The following is a 21,198-nucleotide window of genomic DNA, read 5'->3' on the forward strand; positions in this document are numbered from 1 at the left end:
ACAGTCTGAGCAGTTCATACCTGGTTGACCTTGTCTGTGCTTATGTTCCTTCCACAAAAGGCCCCAATCCTGATGATCAAACTGTCTAAATTCATCAACATGAGTTTTGTGTTATAACTGGAACCAAAAGTCATTGCAAATACCAGGGATTTTCTTTTAGATTGTGATTTCTGTAGTTCCACTATTCTAGAAAATATGAGAAATTGATCACAAAGTGGCTATAACTATATGTCTAATGAAGGTGATCTATGGTAAATTTTAAAAATCAAAATAATGGTCTTGATCACCCAGTTGAAGCTACTCTCTGCACATTAAAATCAGGATGGCTATCATTGAGTTTTTGAAGCTGCCATCTTGAGTTTTGATTCCCCTCCTCCTTCTCAACTGACACCTCAGGTCTTATGAACAATATCTCAAAAGAAAGTTCTTTTCCCTCTCTATATTTAACTGATAGTGATTTTCCAAGGACAAGTGACATCTGAAAAATTGCAGCCTAATTTTAGCTCAGATGCAACTGAAGAATGTAACAGGCACCTTGATATATTTCCAGATAAAATGTTGAAAGTGGACTTGAGGGAAAGCTAACTTCCTGCACTATTATCTATTATTGTGAGAAGGTAGTAAATGCAAGCTAAATATTCCCTAGGTAGTATGAGATCTATAACAAAAGAAAAGAATTCTTATATGAAGCTCTTATATTATTTTTGTCAGAGAGTTTCAAGATAGGTGGTATCCTTGAGAATGTAGAAATGAACACCTTTATTTGACATCTACTTTGTTTTTGGGTGTTGGGATTTTGGTTGTGTGTTTGGTGCCATTGAGTCAGTCTTCACTCCTAGTGACTACATGGACAAGTCCCTACAGTTTTCCTGGCAACATTTTTCTGAATGTTTGCCATTGCTGCCTTAGTTCTGGGGCTGAGGGAAAATGACTGGCCCAAAATTACCAGCTGTCTACAGACTTGTCCAAAAGTCTACCATGACTGAGCTATATTAACCAATGTTTTAATTCATTATATGGTAACTTTGCATATTCATGGTCTGTACATATGTATTCTAATTCTGGAGGTTGCAGTTCCAACCCCTCTTCAAAATGCCAGGCTGGATTTAACTGAGGAAACAGTTGAATGCTATTTATTAGCTTTAGATATGTGTATTGAAGATACAAGATGGCTTACTTACTTATGGCTTACTGCCGTTACTATTTTTTAAAAGGAATGTCCAGGCGTTTTGGAGCAGCCTTGTTTAGTATCTAGATGTGTTACACTGCCTGAAATTCTGGTAGTTACAATTAAAAGCATCTGGACTATGCATCCGGAGAAACACTAGAGTAGGTATTCTAGGCTCATAAAGAATACAATAGTTCGTCCTTAAAGTTAGCTGTGCTAACTTCATCTGGCTTACAAGATTGAGAAATAGCAGCCTTTGCATATGGAAATGTGAATAGAATAGAATAGAATAGAATAGAATAGAATAGAATAGAATAGAATAGAATAGAATAGAATAGAATTCGTTACTGGCCAAGTGTGATTAGACACACAAGGAATTTGTCTTTGGTGCATATGCTCTCAGTGTACATAAAAAGAAAAGATACCGTCGTTCGCCTTCCTTGAAAATAGGGGCAAATGTGGCGTGTTATGCCGTAACCAGGCGGAACCTCTTTAAGGGATCCCGTCCCAATAGTCTGGCGGCGCAGGCGCGTGATGCGCGCCGCCCGCCTATTTTCGATTTCCTCTAAAGGGAAGCGGTCACGCCTGTGTGATCATCGTACATTCGTCAAAAATCATAAGGTACAAGACTTAATGATAATCATAGGGTACAAATGATTTGAGGTCAGACTACATCTGTTACATTGACCACAGAATATTTTCTAGCAATAAATGGCATCCATTAAGTAACTTAAAAATCTAATACTTAGTAGAGTTTTAACAGCATAAGAACTTACTGAAAAACAAAAACATTTATGTAGAGGAGTTTATACTTCTATTCTTAAGTCTGATGTTATTAAATATATTAATATAGTAATGAATACATTCTTTCAATGGATGCCCTTAAAGAATTCAGCAGGATTGTAGAAGTCCCAAAGGGAATTTTTTTGATGGCAGTGAATCAACCAAGCAAATATTATGTTAATACATCCTGGAGGCAATTTACACCAGCCCTGTGCCTGTAAGAATGACGTACATAATATGGGAATGCTGCCTTAATTGACAAGGCAATGGTGTGGATTTTACTTCATCAAGCAAAAGCTCTGTTATCGGATAGCTGAGGCCCTTCATAAAGACAGTTTACTATCTAAAGAAAGGCAATGCTTTAGCACAGCAATAGAATCAGCACTGTTTTGTGATAAATCTGAGATGTCTTTAGAACTTTTCTAGGCTGAGTTCCAGTTAGAAACAATGTGGTATGTAGCAATTTTAGTGTTGCAGCAGAAGAACTATTGATTAGGCGTCTTCAATCTTAAAATAGCTATTTACTTGAAATAATGTATTATTCTTTTGATGGAATTTGTACCTATGTGAGAATGCATGGAGATATTTCTTCAGTGCCAATAAAACTCTCACCTTGTAATTTTCTTTACAAGACTTTATCTGTTTTAAGGGCAGAACCCAGGACCTTTATTCATTTTAACATTTAGTAATGCAATAATAAGTGTACATTTATATATTTGTGAAACAGGTATTCTTCAGTATTATTTGTAGGACTGCTTTTCTCCAGTTGTCTCCACCCATGTGCCTAGAATAGCTATACTTCCGGAATCAGGGGTGTCAAACTGGCAGCCCGTGGGCTGGATCACATGCAGGCCAGAGGTGGTATTCAGCAGATTTTGACCAGTTCTGGAGAACTGGTAGCGGAACTTTTGAGTAGTTTGGAGAACCAGCAAATATCACATCTGACTGGAGATTTTACAGTATCCTTCCCCTGCCATGCCCACCAAGCCACGCTCACAGAACCGGTAGTAAAAAAAATTGAACCTCACCACTGATGCTGGCCACACCCACTCCAACTCCATGAATGGGGAAAATGTCACATGACAGCAACGTGATGTGGCAAGTTTGACATCCGTGCTTCAGGTCCTTGAAGCGATGTCATCTAATGGGATCTAAGAAATGTTTTCTTTGCCTCACAGAAACTGCCCCTTATAAGAGCGAAGAAGTGGAATAACAAAGCCTAGGGTACTTAACTTTAAAAACTGCTGCACAGATATCAGTAATATTAGAGATGTTTAATCACAATTAAAAAATTATGGCATTTGCATGAACGATATAATAATGGGAAATGGGTTGTAGATGCACCTGCTGGGCTTTGATGCAACTCCAGAGTCCACTTTTATTGGCATCAAAAATGGTGCAATGCAATTTGTTGCTGTTTGTGATAAATCACTTGTTTCAGAATTCCAATGATAACATTTAAGAAACTATCTTTTTTAAAAAAGTTAGGACTAAAAAGTAAAGGTACAAAGTTTTTTTTTTTCAAAAGTCCCATGCGATGGAAAAAGTTTCATTTTCTACAATAAATATATAGCCAATACAAAAAATATATCTTCAGTTTCAAGAAAAGAAAATACTGGGCAGTGGGGAGGAGATATGAACTTGCAAGAATGATTAAACCTTAGAATTATAATTAATTTCTGTAGCAGTTCCTTTCACATGAATGCTTTTATAATTCCAGTTTACAGTTTAAATGTTCTGAAATATTTATTGTTTAATAATCATTGTAATAAGTTCTTTGATTTCATTGAGACTGGTTCTATTAATTAGTTTAAGTACAAATTGTACCCAGATGAGTAAACGATTGCTATTCTGCGAGAATTAAATTAATGCTATAAAGATTAGCATTGTTAGGTAAACTTAGGGTATTAATGTTGAAACCAAATAGCATATTGCCATACAAGTTTAGTGTTACTAAACAGCAATTGCTGCAAGTTTGAATGGAAAATCTTTCATTCATAGTTGGATTGTTATTATTCCATTATATTTTGTGATAACTTGTAACTCAATGAAATTAACATGATGTTTGAGCCGAAGTAATATCTCTAGAGAACAAAAGGATTGTTCTGTAATTGGAAATAGTATTTAGAGATTTTGTAGCAATGAAACATGGAATAAAGCCATACAATTTTTAAACACATATACAGAATTATCTTTTCCCTCTGCAAATTACAGATTCATGTCCTCAGCTAAGAAAGCGAAATTGCTTCAAGTTAAAAACAAACCCCTCATTATTATTGCCAGAACATTATGTTGTGGCCTGTCAGCCACTGGCCCCTCAGCAGCCAAATCAAATGAGGAGGAGGAGGAGGCAGGGTCAGCATCGAGGCAATCTGAGACCTTCGAGGGGGGAAGAGGGAATGGAGCTGGCAGAGAGAGAGAGAGAGGTGGAGCCTTGGCCCTCCATCAGCCCTCAGATGGAGAGTCAACAGCCCCCAGGTCTGAAGGTGGCTGATGAGAAAGAGGAGGAACAGCCAGTGCCTGATGCACAGAAAGGAGAGGAGAGGAGAGCAGTGGAAATCTGTGGGCTGATCCTTGGGAAGGAAGAGCCACTGCTGCTAGCGAAGCCCCACCCTAACTCTGGGGATAAAAGGCAGGTGATGGAGATGAATAGATGTGGCAGACAACTATTCATCTGCCTGCCAGGCAGACTTGTTAGCCTGCAGTGAAAGAGAAACTTTTTGCTGGAGCTGCTGGCACTCCTAATAAAGGAATCATTGCTTCAACTATAAAGGGTTTGTTGTGTTTGGCGAGCTGGGTCATAACACATTATTTATTATATAATGAATATAAATACAGGTAGTCCTCGACTTATGACCACAATTGAGCCCAAAAGGTCTGTTGATAAGTGAGACATTTGTTAAGTGAGTTTTGCCCCATTTTATGACCTTTCTTACCATGACTGTTAAGTGAATCGCTGCAGTTGTTAAATTAGTAACATAGTTGTTAAGTGAATCTGGCCTCCTCATTGACTTTGCTTGTCACAAAAGATGATCACATGACCCTGGGACACTGCAACTGTCATAAATGTGAGTCAGTTGCCAAGCACTTGAATTTTGATCATGTGACCATGGGAGTGCTCTAAGTCTGAAAACTGAAAAGTGGTCATAAGTCACTTTTTTCAGTGCTGTTGTAACCTCGAATGGTCATTAAATAAACTGTTGGAAGTTGAGGACTACCTGTATAGTGTAAACCTCATGCATTAAGAGATTTCAGACATTGCATGTCTTTTTGGGGTTTGGCTTGACTTGGAGTTCAGTAAAGACAGAGCTTAGTGTGTCATGGCCAGAAGTGTGTCATATTTGGAATATCATATTTTGGTGCTGTTCAGAGGTGCAATATAGTTCTGCACTGTGCATGAAAGTCTAGCCTGCTACTTCTGTCCATTTCCCATATTAAATAGCAATAGCACTTAGACTTATATGTCATGGCCCCATCAGAGCTCAGTTTGGAGGAGGAGGAGTTGGAACTGGGACCGTCTGACACGGAAGCCATGCCAGGATGAAGGATGTTGTCCCTCAGCATTGGGGAAGGTAATCCACCAGATGGAGAGCTGCCAGCCTGCACATATACAGAGGAGGATCAGTTGCTGAGTGGTGTTGATAGGCAGCTGATCTCCTCTGATAAGGAACAACTGCCTGTGTTCCACTCTCCGTGCCATTGGATTGAGTGGAATAGACAGCTGTTGCCCATCAGAGGAGATTGGCTGCCTATCAGCACCACTGCCGGTCAGCAACCAATCCTCCTCTGTGTCTGTGCAAGCAGGCATCTCTCATTGGTCCTTCCCCAATGCCTGAGGGACAGCATCCTCCATCACCCCACTGGCGTGCCTTCTCTGTCCAACGGTCCCAGTTCCAACTCCTCCTCTTCCTCCAAACCAGTCTCTAATAGGGCCGTGACACTATATACCTCTTCACAGTGCTTTACAGTACTCTCTAAGCCAGGGGTGTCAAACACAAGGCCTGTGGGCTGGATCTGACCCATGGGGTGCTTAGATTTGGCCCGGGGGGGCACCCTGGAAACGGCAAAAGACTGACCTATGGTGCCTCTGCCAATGAAAACTGAGGTCAGGGAGGGCCACACACAACCCGCCTGGGCTCCTTTTTGCTGGCATAGGGTAGCAGGAGGCCGTTGTGGCCAAAAACGGAGACTCGAGTGATGTTGAACTGGCCACACCCCCACGGTCCCCCGCGGTCAAACACAACCCTGATGAGGCCCTTAATGAAATTGAGTTTGACACCTCTGCTCTTAGTGGTTTACAGAGACAGCATGCAAGTAGGCCTCGACTTACAACAGTTCATTTAGTGACCATTAAAATTTACAACGGCACTGAAAAAAGTGACTTATGACCATTTTTCACTTTTATGACCTTTGCAGCATCCCCATGGTCACATGATTTACATTCGGGATGATTGACAACTGACTCACATTTATGATGGTTGCAATGTCCCAGGGTCGTGTGATCTCCTTTTGCGACCTTCTGACAAGCAATGGGGAAACCAGTCCCACTTAACAGCCATGTTACTAATTTAAGAACTTCAGTGATTCACTCAACAAATGAAATGAGACAAGTTGTAAAATGGAGCAAATTCAGATAACAAATTTCTTACTTAACAACATAAATTTTGGGCTCAATTGTGAGTTGTCAATTGAGGAGTACCGATATTGCCCCCAAAATCTGGGTCCTCGTTTTACCAACCTCAGAAGGATGAAAAGCGGTGTCAACTTTGAGCTAGTCAGGGTTGAACTCCTTGCGGTGAAATACAGAGTCGGCCTGCAATACTGCATGCTAACCAGTATGCCACTACGATTCAGAACTATTGTTCCTGGCCATCAAAAATTGCCTATCTTTGATTTAAATCAAAACCCAGAAGCTTTCCAGGGCTTCTTTTTTTCCTCTCAGCAGGTATTTAATCGATATTGATTTATTTCAGGATTGTGTTTGGATCTGTTTGTTTTGCCAGTGAGTATGGATTTTTCTCTCAACCAAAACTGAGTTTCCAAATTGTGTGTGTGTGTGTGTGCTTAAATATGGTTGTGATTACATTTTATTCTTTTAAGTCTCCCTTAAAAATTAAAGCTAAGAATTTTCATAGCTTTTTTTTTAGATTTCCATTCAACGTTTTGCTATGAGCTGAATAACTGACATTCTATATGAAGTAACATATCCTGTGTCAGCCCGTATTCTGGCTTAGTCAGGACATATCTTTGGAAATGCACTCAAACTTTTAAAAAGAAGTATTTTACTTTGAAAAAAGCTGAGATCATTCACCTGTAAATGTGGAATGTTTTTCCTTTGCAGCAAATTGTGTTGAGTTCTCAAAGTCATTCACTGTAATAGGAATAAGGCACCAAGCTTTCTGGATGGAAAAGCTGCCAGGAGGTCTGCAAATAATCTATCCTGCTGAGAGTCTCCTGGACTGGCTGATGCTTATGTACAATTATACCCTATTGAAATGAAAAGCTGATTTAGGACCATCCATCTCTGAAAAGAGTGGATAAAAATAAAGGTATATTGAGTAAAACATTTTCCCATACAACGAGGGCCTTAGGAGCATGTGCAAGGCAATATATCACCAAAGCATGTGCTTAGTTTCCGCCAACATTTCCATTCTTCCTAGAAGAAGCATAATGAAATCAAGAAGACACTTAACAGTTATCCTTACATTTTCTATGCATGGATAAATTAATTGGTCTTTCCCACTATCCCTTCCAAATATGTTCTGGGTGAATCATAATCCTTGCACATGTAATCTTTTTGTGTAATGGTTAGAACCAGGTCCCTACTTTAGCCGGTTACATTAATATTTTCAGCGTAATATTTTTTTTCCTAATTTCTAAAATGTTTGGGATACAATTTAGGCTGAAATGTAAAAATAAAGGGTGGTTTCTTTTGCCTTCTTAAAAGAAGAGACTCATGCTTGTAGCCCACCATAATTGTTGGGTTTTTTTCAGGAAGAAACAATTAGAATGCAATAAAAAGTGCTCTAGTTTTTCTTCTTTTTTCTTTTTGACTTTGTGTTTCCAGTCCAGAAAAACTTGATAGAGAAAAGGGAATAGTATCTTCTTCCGTCTGTACGGAACAAAACCCCCATCCAAGCTGCTGGATTGACAAGAAAGATCCAGGAAGAAACCATTTTGTACTATATAAATAAAGGAAAGAGAGGGAACAGTTTTCCACTCCATTAGGCCCCCATTTATATTATCTATTATTAAGCCAGGCGTGTCAAACTCATGGCTCGTGGGCTGGATGCATCACGTGTTGGCCACACCCACCCCCATTTTAAGGAAGGGGGAAATAGTCGCAATACTTCGTGTGAGTTTGACACCCCTGTGCTAAGCCATCACCCAAGACTTATAAACCACATAGAGTAGTGGGGTTCATGCCTCATGTTTAACTATGTTAAACAAGGCTGAAAAAGTGAATGTTCGATTTTACCCAATATTAGGAGTTCTCTAGATAACATTGATCAACTAAAACAAAAGTAAACATAAAAACACTACCAGAAAACATAAAGCCTGTATAAATAAGCAAGAGGTGTGAATCCAGGTCTGGTGAAATTGAATATTTTTATTTTTCTCTTTTGGTTTGGTCTTTGCCTAAATTCCTTCAAAATATTATTGAAAGAAAACACAGGCTCAGCAAAGGCTAAATAGGCCTTGGACTGGTTTGGCACTTTGTGCTTGAGTTCTGCGGACTTTTTTAGCAATCCACATGCCGTTGCTGCCAGTTAATCAGGGCTGTATTTATAAAGAGCTTTGACGTGAGAGTTTCTCACTCTGTTGGTAATGAGATAAGGCCTTCTGAACCCTGCCAGCTGCAGGAAATCCATGTTATCCTGCCTCCTTTGCTTTCTGTGTCACTTCAGCAGAGCCTCAGAAAAGGACATTCCCTTAGACAGCCACAAGTGCTTTTATGATTAGCTTAAGGCAACTCGTACTCTGTGGCTCTGATTCTTTAAACGACCCCAGATTTCTTCAAGTCTGCAAATGGCTTTTCTGTGGGACCCTCTGGAAATCTCAACTCTTTCGTGTCCCTCTTCAAGAAACAGGAAGAGTTTTCGTTTTTTGAAGTCATACAGGTATTTGGTCTGTGCTAGCACTATTGACATTTATTGTAGGCATAATTTTGTACTTGGCCTCAAGTGAATTGACAAGAGTGAGTAAGGTGTAGAAAGGTCTTACTGCTTGCATTTGCATCACACAATTCATATTTTGCATGTTACAGGAATTTTCCCAAGAAGCAGTTTAATATACAATGTAAGAATTACTTTAATATTAGTGTTACCAACCATTAATTAATATTTTAAAACAGAAAAATGAGCATATATTTAAAAAGAAATAACCAGTTTTTAACTAAGGAAATTTGGACCAGTTTTAGAAATCCCGTATCTAATTAACTGTGCAATAATAAATGGGTCTTTAAACTCAGTGAAACAGTTTTGATAGTTGCTTTCATCATAACAATTTAGGGATGTAAAGCAATGTGATAAGTACAACAATGATAATCTTTTTCTTTGTACTCTACAAATAAAATAATATGAAATAAAATGCATTTCCTCTTGGAAAAGTGAATACTATATTTAATGAGCAGTGATTTATAAACTTGCTGCTTTTCCTTTTATTTTACTTAGATCATTTAATATAAAATGCATTATTTATAGCTGCTGCAGCTCTTAAGGTTGTAATCCTATATTTTCTAATCCAGGAGTAAATCCTTTCTAACTCATGGGTACTTCTACATAAAATATGATTCCACTCTTATTCATTAATAATTAAATAAATAAAATATGATTCCACTCTTCATTGATAATTTCTGTTCATGTAATAAGGAATCCTTCCTTCTATGGGTATATTGAGAATATGCCATTAGACAGTACTAAGTTATATTAGGCTGTAATCCTTACTTGGGAGTAATTCTGATTTAATTTAATGACCTGTATATAATTGCGCAGTATGGTTATAATCCTGTTTACATTTACCTGGGATTAAGGCCACTTGAATTTAAGAAGGGACACATGTAGAAATGTGATATTGATACCAAGATTTTTTGCAATGCCAAGGAATGTTACAAATGATTACATGCAGACATAGGTATGCAATTTAAACCTATTATAGTGCAAGTTTAGAAAAAAAACCCAAACACCTAATATAACATTCATTGTAGAGCACAATGTTAGATGCCATAGATACAATAAAATGTTTTATAACATGTAAGAAGTTTGCTTACTTCTGTTGAATCATACATAATTTTTTTGTACTTTCAATCGAACTGTCAATTGTCTCTTTGAATAAGGGAAGTCAGGAAGGGAAGCAGTTTTTACCTTTCTCCATGACACTCTACTTCAAAGTTTTAGTGTTATGTGTCAAAATGTTGAAATGCATTCTGATTCATATCAAAATTGCATATTAAGCAGTAATAAAGCTTTATTACTTTTTCTGCTAAAAATTAAAATTAGAAGGTATTTTTAAAATTAGAAGGTACCATTTATTGAGTTCTTTGTTGCTGCTAAATGTTATATATGGTGACAGTGGGAGTTTTTCTGCAGGAGCCACTTCAGGGGTGGGATTCAAATTTTTTAACAACTGGTTCTGTGGGCATGGCTTAGTTGGTGGACGTGGTTTGGTGGTCATGTGACTGGGAGGACATGGCTTGGTGGTCATATTATTGGCTGGGCTTGGCCAACTCAATATCACTTACATCAAGGCACGCATCTCCTCGCCTGGCCTCTCATGACTGTGGGGATGCTGCAACAATCGTAAGTGTGAAAAATGGTCATAAGTCACTTTTTTCAGTGCCATTGTAACTTTGAATGGTCACTTCACACAAGCAAAGTACCAGCAAAGGAGGGGAAAAAAATCTAGAGAAGTTCCTGAGACAGGAAGTCTAGTCCTGCCAAGAATGTAATAAGGGTTAACGGAGAGGCAGTTCCTAGAAGCAACACCAGAATGTTTCCTTCCTGCCTTCCTTACAGGATTAGGCCAGTAATTTCTTCTAACAACCAGTTCTCCGAACTGCTTAGAATGTTAACAACTGGTTCTACTGAATAGGTGCAAACTGGTAGAATCCCACCCCTGAGCCACTTGGTTCTAGAAATTGATGGTACCTGGGGAAGGAAATAATGTGAAAGGGAAGGCATTGGATGGGGAAATGTCCCACAATCTCTTTTTTGATGAAGACAACATTTCATAATGTGTATAAAGTTTCTCCCTACTTTTTGTGCTATATATTGGAACTTTTTAAACAAATGTAGAACTTTTGCTTACCACTGTGTATCTAATGACTGGAATTTCCCAGATGTTAATCACTTTGGGGGTATTTCCACCTTGGAACTCACATATTTGGTGTATATACATACATACATACATACATACATACATACATACATACATACACATACACATACACACACACACACACACACACACATACACATATATATACCGTGTTTCTCCAACAATACGGCCTCCACCAATAGGAAGGCCCAGCATGTTTTATTGACATAAAATCAAATTAAGCCCCTCCCCCCAAATTTAGGTCTATTTTAAAACATGCAAAATAAGGGGGAAGGGCAGGAGGACTTGGCGTTAGGAGCGCTCCGCAGGCAGCAATTCCTCGCCACAAGCTGCTCCTAATGGGCGATCATGGCAGAGCACGGAGAGCTCCCTACTCCTGCCAAGCACCTTTGTGGCAGACCCAAGACCTTCAGCACCTGCTGCTGTTAATTTCCCTTCTGCCCATGACGCCGCCGTGTTTGGAGCTGCCGCTTCCGTGTTTGGAGTGCTGCCACTGTTTGGAGCACTGTTGCTGTTTGGAGCTGCCACTTCCGCGTTTGGAACCCACCTCTGTTTGGAGCACTGCCGCTGTTTGGAGTTGCCATGTCCGCATTTGGAGCTGCCGCTGCATTTGGAGCTGCCACTTCCATGTTTGGAGCACTGCCGCTATTTGGAGCACCACCAGCTCCAAACGTGGAAGTGGCAGCTCCAAACATGACGGTGGCACTCCAAATGGCAGTGGCACTCCAAACACGGAAGCGGCAGCTCCAAACGTGGCGGCAGTGCTCCAAATGGCGGCAGCACTCCAAATGGCAGTGGCACTCCAAACACGGAAGCGGCAGCTCCAAATGTGGTGGCGGAATGGGCAGAAGGGAAAGCAACAGAGGCGGGTGCCAAAGGTCTTGGGTCTGCAGCAAAGGTGTTTGGTGGGAGTAGGGAGCTCTCTGCGCTTTGCCATGATCACCCGTTAGGAACGGCTGGTGGCGAGGCTGCCTGTGGGGTGCTCTAAATGAGGATGCAAGGGGGGGAATTAAGTCATGTGTGTGCGTGTGTGTGTGTGTGTGTGTGTGTGTGTGTGTGTGTGTGTGTATGGCATTCAGCTTTGTTCAGGTATTTTCCCACGTCATTGTAGTTGTGCTTTTAAAGTTGTAGCAACGTTTTGGCAGAATCTCATTTGTGAATCACAGATGAACACTATACAGAAGCCTGATAATGGCAGATGAGATTCTGCCCAAATGTTGCTACAGCTTTAAAAGCACAACTACAATGACGTGGGAAAATACCCGAACGAAGCTGAATGCCATACATGTAAGTACCTGCGAAAACTTAAGAACACAAATACACACACACACACACACACACACACACACACACACACACACATGTTTGGTATATTTCAATGGAGGTTGCTTACAGAATGAGTGCCACAACAGGAAAAGTTCTTTTTTTCATCTTTATGAAACAGCTGTGGTACAGAGAGTGGGACAGGCCCTCAAAGGATATGGATATCTGGGAGACTAATATAATTCAAGATCCTATTTTAGATTGCAATCTTAGTCATCATCTTGAAGGAATGCAGCTATGAAAATGGAATAATCACATGTTTTCATACAGTTAGATTTTTTTTTCAATGTGATACAAAAGAAATCCTATAAAACATTTGTTATACGATTGTTACGAATTAATCTGCAAAAATTGGAGCACATAGCAGATAAATAGCAGAATAATGAAAATATTTGAAAATATCCAAAATTTAATTATAGGCAAGAATAAAATGAATTAATACACAAAGATCAGAACAGAAAAAGCATAGTATCATATTTATAAGTGGAAATGCTTTATACTGCACAACCACTGGAAGAGACAATATCAATTCTTAATTCAGATATGAAAGGTTTTGATTTGGGAAGAGTCTCAGACACTTTTCCTTTCTCAACTCCTCTCTTTTGTTTCCTACTTTCTGTAGCGGTAGATTAGGGGTATCAAACTCGATTTCATTGAGGGCCGCACCAGTATTTAATCTTGGGGGAGGGGCTGGGGGGCAGCTCGTAACTCACATCAGGGATGCCTGTGGTGGCCGGAGAGCTGTGCCAGTGAAAACTGGATCCCAAACTCCATTTTCAGCTGCCACAGCCTCCCGCAACCTCTGCTGTGAAAATGCCTTCCCAAACTCCGTCTTTGCTGGCAGAAGCATTGTGGGCTGGTCCTTCGCTATTTCCAGAATGGTCCCACAGGCCAGATCTAAGTACCCCATGGGCTGGATCCGTACCCCAGGCCTTGAGTTTGACACTTCTGCCATAGATTAAATGTTATTCAGACTGGAAAATTATTACTGCTATTCATGATTGCTTCTAAGTCATATTTTATATTTCCACATGTTTGTTTTCACATAGAAACAAATTCTGAATAGGTAAGACTTTTCTGTCCAGTTATCCTAGTGAACTCAATTTATATGAAGTAGAAAAGACAGTAGTGACCCCATGCATAGGAGAAATAATGCATATGTATGATTATTTCTGATCCTTTCTGATCCTTTCAAACAAAGAAATAACAGCCTTGTCCATTTTTAATATAAAGAAAAGATCATTCCAAGAATTTGAATATGATGCCTTCAGAGCTGCAGTGGAATGAGAGCAAACCATAAGGCAAATTTCCATACCAAATTGGAAAAGTGTTGGGAAAGCTCCTTTTCTTAAGGAACAAAGAGATTTGGATCTTGGTTCGTAAAAAATCTTCATCTCAACATTTTAAATGACAATATTTTTCTTTGTAAACAAGTTGATTGTTGTACTCCAGCTCAAACCTAAAATTGCCACTGGAATTGAAGCATAACCCACCATTGTAATCAATTTAGTTCACAGTTCCAGATAAATAAATTTGCAAATATTCAATCTGTGAAAAAAAAGAAAACAAATATTACTTTAAAAAACATTTCTTTAAAAAAAATTGACATCAAGTAAATTTGCTAGACCATGCTCTCTTTCTAGGGGCACATATCCCACTGGGAGTATCTATGTAGTAAGAAATTTGTTTCTTACTACATATTTTAATTAAGTTAACTAGCCTAAATGTCTCTGGATCTGTTTTGCATAATGCTGTATTCCCAAGTGTCCAAGTCCTGGAAAATAATAATAGTGGCTATAAAAAATAATGGAGTACTGTTTTTGTGTTCTTTTGTTTTACTCCCTGCTTTAATTTCCTCCTTTGATATCCATCTAGGATGTTTCTTCTGGCTATGAAGTCTTGTCATGTGGTAATAAGCAGCTGCCAACCATTGACTTTTCAAGTACATGTGTGGAAGTTTACACTAAAAGAGAGAAATCCAGTCTAACCATTTAATTATTCCACTTAGTGCTACAATTTTCTCCTAAGTCTTTATTGTTAAGCTTGTCTCACACATTTTATTAATGATGTTGGTAATGAAACTGTGGTTACGTTTACCACAAATAAATATTTAGACCAGAACTGATAAAGATATGACTTGCAAATTTATCAGGATCCAATTAATCCTACCAGAATATTCACAAATTACTGAACTATCTTCAAGAGCTAGGAAGTGAAACCAGAATGGCTGCCCTACTCATGGGAATTATAGTTTGCCTCTTCTGCACTGTGTTTTATTGACTAAACTGTAACTGTAAGGGCCCACACATCACACTTCACCTTGTAGATCATGAATTCCAAATCACACTTGGCTTCTGGCTATAGAAAAAGAGCTTGTTTGGACAAAATGGGCTGAATCTGGTTACTTCCTTTCAATAAAGTGGTGGGAGAAATCTCTTCTTTGACCAAGACCCAGACCTTGAGTTCATTTTTTAATTTTCATTTATTTATATTTCCTATTTCTAAACTGCCGACCTCCCTCAGATTTCATATTGTGGGCAAGAGAAAGAGGCAAGAAGGTTGTGATTTTTATTCACTATAAATAAACCTTGCATGCTAGATTGAACAGTTGCTACACTTCTTTGTTAAAAGACTTTTCTAATTCTTGGAATAAAATTATCAGGCTATAGTTCATCAGTCTAATGTTAAATATTGAAAGCAAGATGTTCTTTCAAGTCAGTTTAATGTATTTCACCTATACCCATTTCTAGGAAGGTGCTATTGTTTTATGTTTTTATTCCTCCCTACAAAGATAATTTTAAGAACTTTGACAATAATGTATCAGAAATCATAACAGTATTATCAATAGAAACAACAGTCATCAGAACTGATACTAGATACACCAAGCAAACATGTTGACACAAGTACAACTTACGTGCTAGAACAGAGATCTTAGGAACTCCAAGTGGAAATAAAATAAGTATCAGTCTGAAAGCTGTATTATTTGCTTAGGACTAGCCAATTGTGGCAGTGATATATTTTTTTTGTAAAATACTAAAATATCTATTTCATTCATTAGTAAAATTAAGTATTAAGTAAGTATTCATTCATAAGTAAAATTATTAATTTTATTTTACTAAGTTATTAAAAGTCCCAAATGTATTCAAGTCCCCATTAAAAATACCCTGATCAAGATCTAGTAAATTGTGGATATTTCCCCCACTTTATCCATTGTAGTGATGATGACCCTCTCCTCACATAGTCCTGAACTTTCCATAAGTGTCTGAGGGAAAAATGTTCTTGGCCTGGGACTAAAGTAAAATTCAAACGTGTTTAGCCACCTGCTCCTACCTCAGTGCTGCTTCAGGACATCCATAGGAATTTTTCTATCGTATAACCCAAAGGGTGGAATTTGTTAGTTGACATCTAGAAACCCCGACCCTCTTGATCAGGGGTTCCAGGAATTTTATTTAGCGAACAGTTGCCATGGCCTGAAAAAAATTGAAAATCCCTGAAGAAGGTGACTTGAGTGTAACAGAAACAAACTAATAATGAGTCTCAGATAACAGCGATGTAAACATTCCCCAAAGAGAGCCATGTGTGGTTATTATTCATATGAAGCCAATGTTAATTGTTTGCAAACATGGACTGCTACTCTACAAAACTTTGTGCTATTATGCTTTATCTAAAATCCTAATTTTATTTATAATTAATTCATGAGAACATTTTGTATCAGAATTTGCAAAAACTGAACCCATCATTAGAATTTCCATCTCTGATATAGATAGAAACTTAGAATTCCAGTAAGTAAATTAAAAAGTAATTTTCATGGCTTGAATTTTGTTTAAAAGCATAATTTAAATGTTTTACTTAAATCTTTGAACTTTGACAGAGAGACTTAAAAAATGTATACTTTGTTTTCCTGGATTTTGGAATTGCTATATAGTAATCTAGGTTTGCTTTTTTGTTTTAATATTTGTAATTGTTGATTATCTGAGCAGAAAACGTAATGCTACATTTTCCTGATTCACCTATGGAATATGTTGTTTATGTTGGATATATGAGTTTGACACCCCTGATGTAGCTGTTTCCAAAAGGAAACCATGCCGAAATGGAGACGGCAACACTCATAAAGGGGTTTATAGTTTTGGATGAGGGCCACTGTCTATCACTGGGTGAAATGTCAAGCTAGTGAGACTAACACATTTTCACCACCCCGAGAATTGCTATAACTACTATCATCTTAAAATGTTATATAATATTTTTAATTTGGGATGAAGGAGAGATTGACTGATTCAGTTTGATAAGGCTTAGTACAGTATCTATAGTTGTAAAGATAGCAAAATACTGCAAAGTGTTGATACATGGGCATATTATTGAATATGACACAGATGGTACTTTTAGTCACACTATTGCCTGGGCCAAATGGATATTTTATCATTAGAGTTATGTTTCAAAACATATTTATCCATTCAGGTTAATGCCAGCCATCTATTACTATGTGAAACATCAAAGAGATTAGTTTCGTGTTTCACTTGAAAAGCTGATGACTAAGGCATGCCTGAGGGTACATTTGGCTGCAATCATCTCCTCCATGCCCCACGCTGCGGAAAATCAAGTATTGTAAAATCAAAAACTAGCATACTTCAGTATTTGCAAATCTCTAGGCACAACATCTTTGTTTCATGGTTAGTTAGTTTAGGGTTAATTGGCCTGCTGTTACTTCTTGTCATTTAATTGTTCAGTTATCATGGGCCAGTGGCTGTCATTTTGTTATGTCTGCTTCTGTGGCTTCATATTTTGGATTGTTAGTAATTGTATCTAACCATGTTTGTTTCCTGTTGGATTCAGGAATGGGATCCGACCGGTATAACTACCGGTTCTGTTGCTCTGCATCGCATGCAAGTGCAATTTATGACCTGCTGAGCTGCCCAGACAGCTGAGCAGCACTGCATGCAAGTGCGCAGTGGTTGGAAAAGCCCTTTTTTCCTGCTTTTTCAACCGCAGCTATGTTGTGCAAAGCAGCTGGGGTTGAAAAAGCAGGAAATAAAGGTCGGGTAAGAGCCAGGGTGGGCGGGTAGGCCAAAACAGCAGCAGACATAGAACCGGTTCTATGTATGCTCTCTGTTTGCTGCTCTTCAGAACTATCGGTTCTACAGAGGTGGACAGAACCGATAGAATTCCACCCCTGGTTGGATTCCATTTGGTTGCCTTAGAGTTTCCCAAACATCAGGTCTTCTCCTTTGATGACTGGTGTCTAAAATAGAGGGTATGTATTTTAGCTTCATTATTAGTACCTCTAATGAGCAATCCCACATGTATTTATACTGGAAGATGATGATCAGGTGTCATTAAGTCAATGTCACTCTGTAGCAACCACATTGATTGATCTTCACCAAGAAGTTCTGTCTCTAACCTGATTTTTGTGATATCTCAGTAGTGCAGTCATTGGAATTGTAACCATGTCCATACATCTTGTGCCTGATTGTGTTCTTTGTGTTCTTCTATCTCCTTCCTCCTTTCCCAACAATATATACTTCTTAAGGGAGCTGGATATTTTCATAAATTGTCCAAACTAAGATAATTTGACCATATTACTTTGTGCTTCAAATGAGAACTCTGAACTGACTTATGGTTCATTTGTTTGTTTTTGTGGCTGTCCACAGTGTTCTCAGAAATCTTCCCCAACAGATATGTTCAAGTTTGTCAATTTTCTTGCTTCTTGAAAGTCCAATTTTTGCTTCCACACAGTATCAATACCATTTCTTGCATAAGAATTATGCTCATAACCCAATCCATGGTGTATTTCTTGACTATTGTTCCTTTACTATTGTTGGTACTAAAAAGCATAATCTACCAATTCAATGTCTATGGCTGATTTTCTACCTGTTGTAGGTAGCTTGATTTTTATATTTAGTTTTAGTCCCCTATTCTTTATGCTTTTGTTACTAGAACTTCCAAATCCTTTGCATTTTCAACTTTCAAGCTAATGTCATCAACAGAGCACAGTTATTGAAGTTTCTCCAATTTTAAATCATGACTATCTTCTTTCAATATAGCTACCCTTAGCATATATTCAAGGGTATAGGTTAAATAAATAGAGAGTACATTATTGTTAACAGTTAATCCTAAAAGGCAAAAACTGTCTACCACCATTTTCAATTTTAAGGCTGATTGCCCTACCAGTTGGTCATTTACTTGCTTTTTTTTGTATTTAACCTTAGTTCCATTTTGATCACTATACTATAGCATAGGCTACTGATGTTTCTTCTTTCAGTTTTAAAAGCATGCCGATCATTTTCTCATCCAGCCTTCTTCAATATATATTCAATTATATAGACTGAATAAATAGAAATCATGTAATCATCCTATTCATTCCTTTGCTAACCCAGAGTTACTCTGCTTTCCTATGTGCTGCCTGGACTGTGGCTTCCTTCTCTGCGTATAGATTTTGCATGAAGACAATGAGATGTTTTGAATTTCTAATAAGTCATAGCTTGCTATAGTTGACACAGTCAAAAGTACCTCTAAATCAGTGAAGCACATCTAGACTTCTTTTTGGCTTTTGCAATGAGCAAGTGTGCATCAACAGTAATGTCTCACCCTTTTCTAAAATCAGCTTAAACATCTGACAATTCTTGTTTTGTGTAGGACTGATATAGATCCCCCCCACAGCATTCGAACAGAGGTCCCCAAACTTGGCAACTTTAAGATTTGTGGACTTAAACTCCCAGATTTTCCATGGAGCTGCTCCGAGCGTCCAGGTTGGGAGGTGCTTCAGTCTCGGCTCCTACAGGCTGAGCTTGAAATTGAGGAACGCCTCTCACCATCACGTGGTCCTCCGGCGTCCCAGTTTTTAGTTCAGCCTCGTGGCAGTCAGGCTGTTCGCTCCTTAGCTCCTTGGCTGATCGGTTTTTCTACTCATTCTATTGGACCCTCTCTTCACCAGCGCAGGAAAATTGAGGTTTGCACTCTCAAGGGAGTACCCTGATACAAGGGGGAGAGCTTTATCGCGTATTTCAGGGGCAGAGGCTAGCATTCCGAACGCCACCCCCCCCCCCCCACCCCTCCTTCGCTCGTCGTTCCTTCGCCCCGGCGAAAACGCATCGTTCCTTACCTGCCTTGACTTTCTCTTCTCACTGTTTCCCCCCCACGAACGCCTTTAGCTCAGGGGAAACTGCTCCCCTGCCTCTTCTTTAATTAGGAGAGTTCCGCCGCTGGGTTAGCTCAGATTGTTTGCGGCCGCCATTTTGGGGCTCCGCATGGTGTCCGCCATTTTGAAGGTGGCCTCAGCATGGCGTCCGCCATTTTGAATGTGGCTTCAGCCAGCGACGCCATCTTGGATGTGGCCTCACCACATGGTGTCCGCCATTTTGAATGTGGCTTCAGACAGCGACGCCATTTTGAATGTGGCTTCACCGCATGGCGTCCGCCATTTTGAATGTGGCTTCAGACAGCGACGCCATTTTGAATGTGGCTTTCTGGCCTACCTTTCTTCTCTGAGGCACTCTGTTACAGGCTGCAGGTAATTGAGACTCTAGGCAGCCCCTGGGACTACCTAGACTACTGCTTGTTTTTTCCCAGGCCTCTCAAGGCTTACAGAGCTTCAAGGGTCCGTTGGCTTCGCAGCCTACCCAGCAGGCGAGGTAGCAGCATAGCAATCCCCCCACCCGGTCCGTCCGGTGAGGGTAGCTGCTTGGGCGTTCACCTTTTCGCTGATTGACTTCACGGGCCAGGCCCTCAACTCGATAGCAGTTCACTAAAAAATTTTTGATCAAAGGGGGGGCGTGAAACAGTTGCTAGGATTCCTGGCCTTCCGTAGGCCACATCCAGACGTGCCAACCGTCTAATACTAACCCAAAATTCCTCTTTTTGCTCCTTCAGATGGCAGACAACAAAACACCTCGTGGCCCTTCCTTGAAGGCCAAATCAAAGACTCATCACCTGCGTAAACAAACCCAGGAAGCCTCTAAAGCCTCCCAGAGAGATGCCCTCAGGCGACACAGGGCACTTGAGAAGGAGATCGACAGGCGGTCCAGAGAGTTAGGCTCCGTGCCTCTGGCTCCTTCCGCCCTACTCCCTCAACCTCCACCCAACCCCCCCTCCCCTCCTCCCCGGCACCCTCCTCTCACTCTCAGCCTAGACAGGCCCCTGAGGCCACATTTACTCCCACCGCTGCAGGTCTACGCCCAGAGGAGCCTCACCCACCTCCCGTGCTGGAAATCCCGGAGAATCTCAGGCAGTGGATGGAGTTGGCCATCCGACAAAGCATAACGCAAGAGCTCCAGCATATAGCCGGCCCGGCTCCACGGCCCGCGACCTCTGAAGCGCAGGCACCTTCCGTTCGCTCATTCTCCGGATCCGAGGCCTCGCACGGGCAGGTAGCATCCCACGGGAATTTCCCCTGTCTTTGGAGGAGGAGATAGAAACTCAGGAGCTCGGGGATCCTACCCAATTTGGGGAAGGCGAGGACCTAGACTTGGGGTCCATTTCTGGCAGTGAGCCCTTCTCGGGAGCAGACCCACTGGAGGGGGACATGTCGGAGGACGAGGGCCTCACTCCGGACCAACCCGCCTTCGTGGGCTTGTTCAAGCCGCACCTGTTTAGGT

At 40.0% G+C, this 21,198-nt stretch overlaps 1 protein-coding gene across 9 annotated transcripts in view; it reads left to right on the forward strand.

The window, feature by feature from the left end:
• PDE4D (phosphodiesterase 4D) overlaps window positions 1-21,198 on the forward strand; it is a 697,708-nt gene that overhangs the window by 500,558 nt on the left and 175,952 nt on the right. The window contains exon 1 of one of the 9 annotated variants that reach the window (XM_026716938.2): window positions 8,686-9,072. The exons of the other annotated variants lie outside the window; for them this stretch is intronic. Within the exon in view, the coding sequence (XP_026572723.1) occupies window positions 8,981-9,072 (92 nt within the window). The 5' untranslated portion in view covers window positions 8,686-8,980. Of the gene's footprint in view, window positions 1-8,685; window positions 9,073-21,198 lie in introns of those variants that run through there. 9 annotated transcript variants of the gene reach the window in all.

The sequence above is a fragment of the Pseudonaja textilis genome, chromosome 2 (genome assembly GCF_049901715.1).
Source record: "Pseudonaja textilis isolate UNSWEBS1 chromosome 2, rPseTex1.2, whole genome shotgun sequence".
Classification (NCBI taxonomy): Eukaryota; Metazoa; Chordata; class Lepidosauria; order Squamata; family Elapidae; genus Pseudonaja; species Pseudonaja textilis.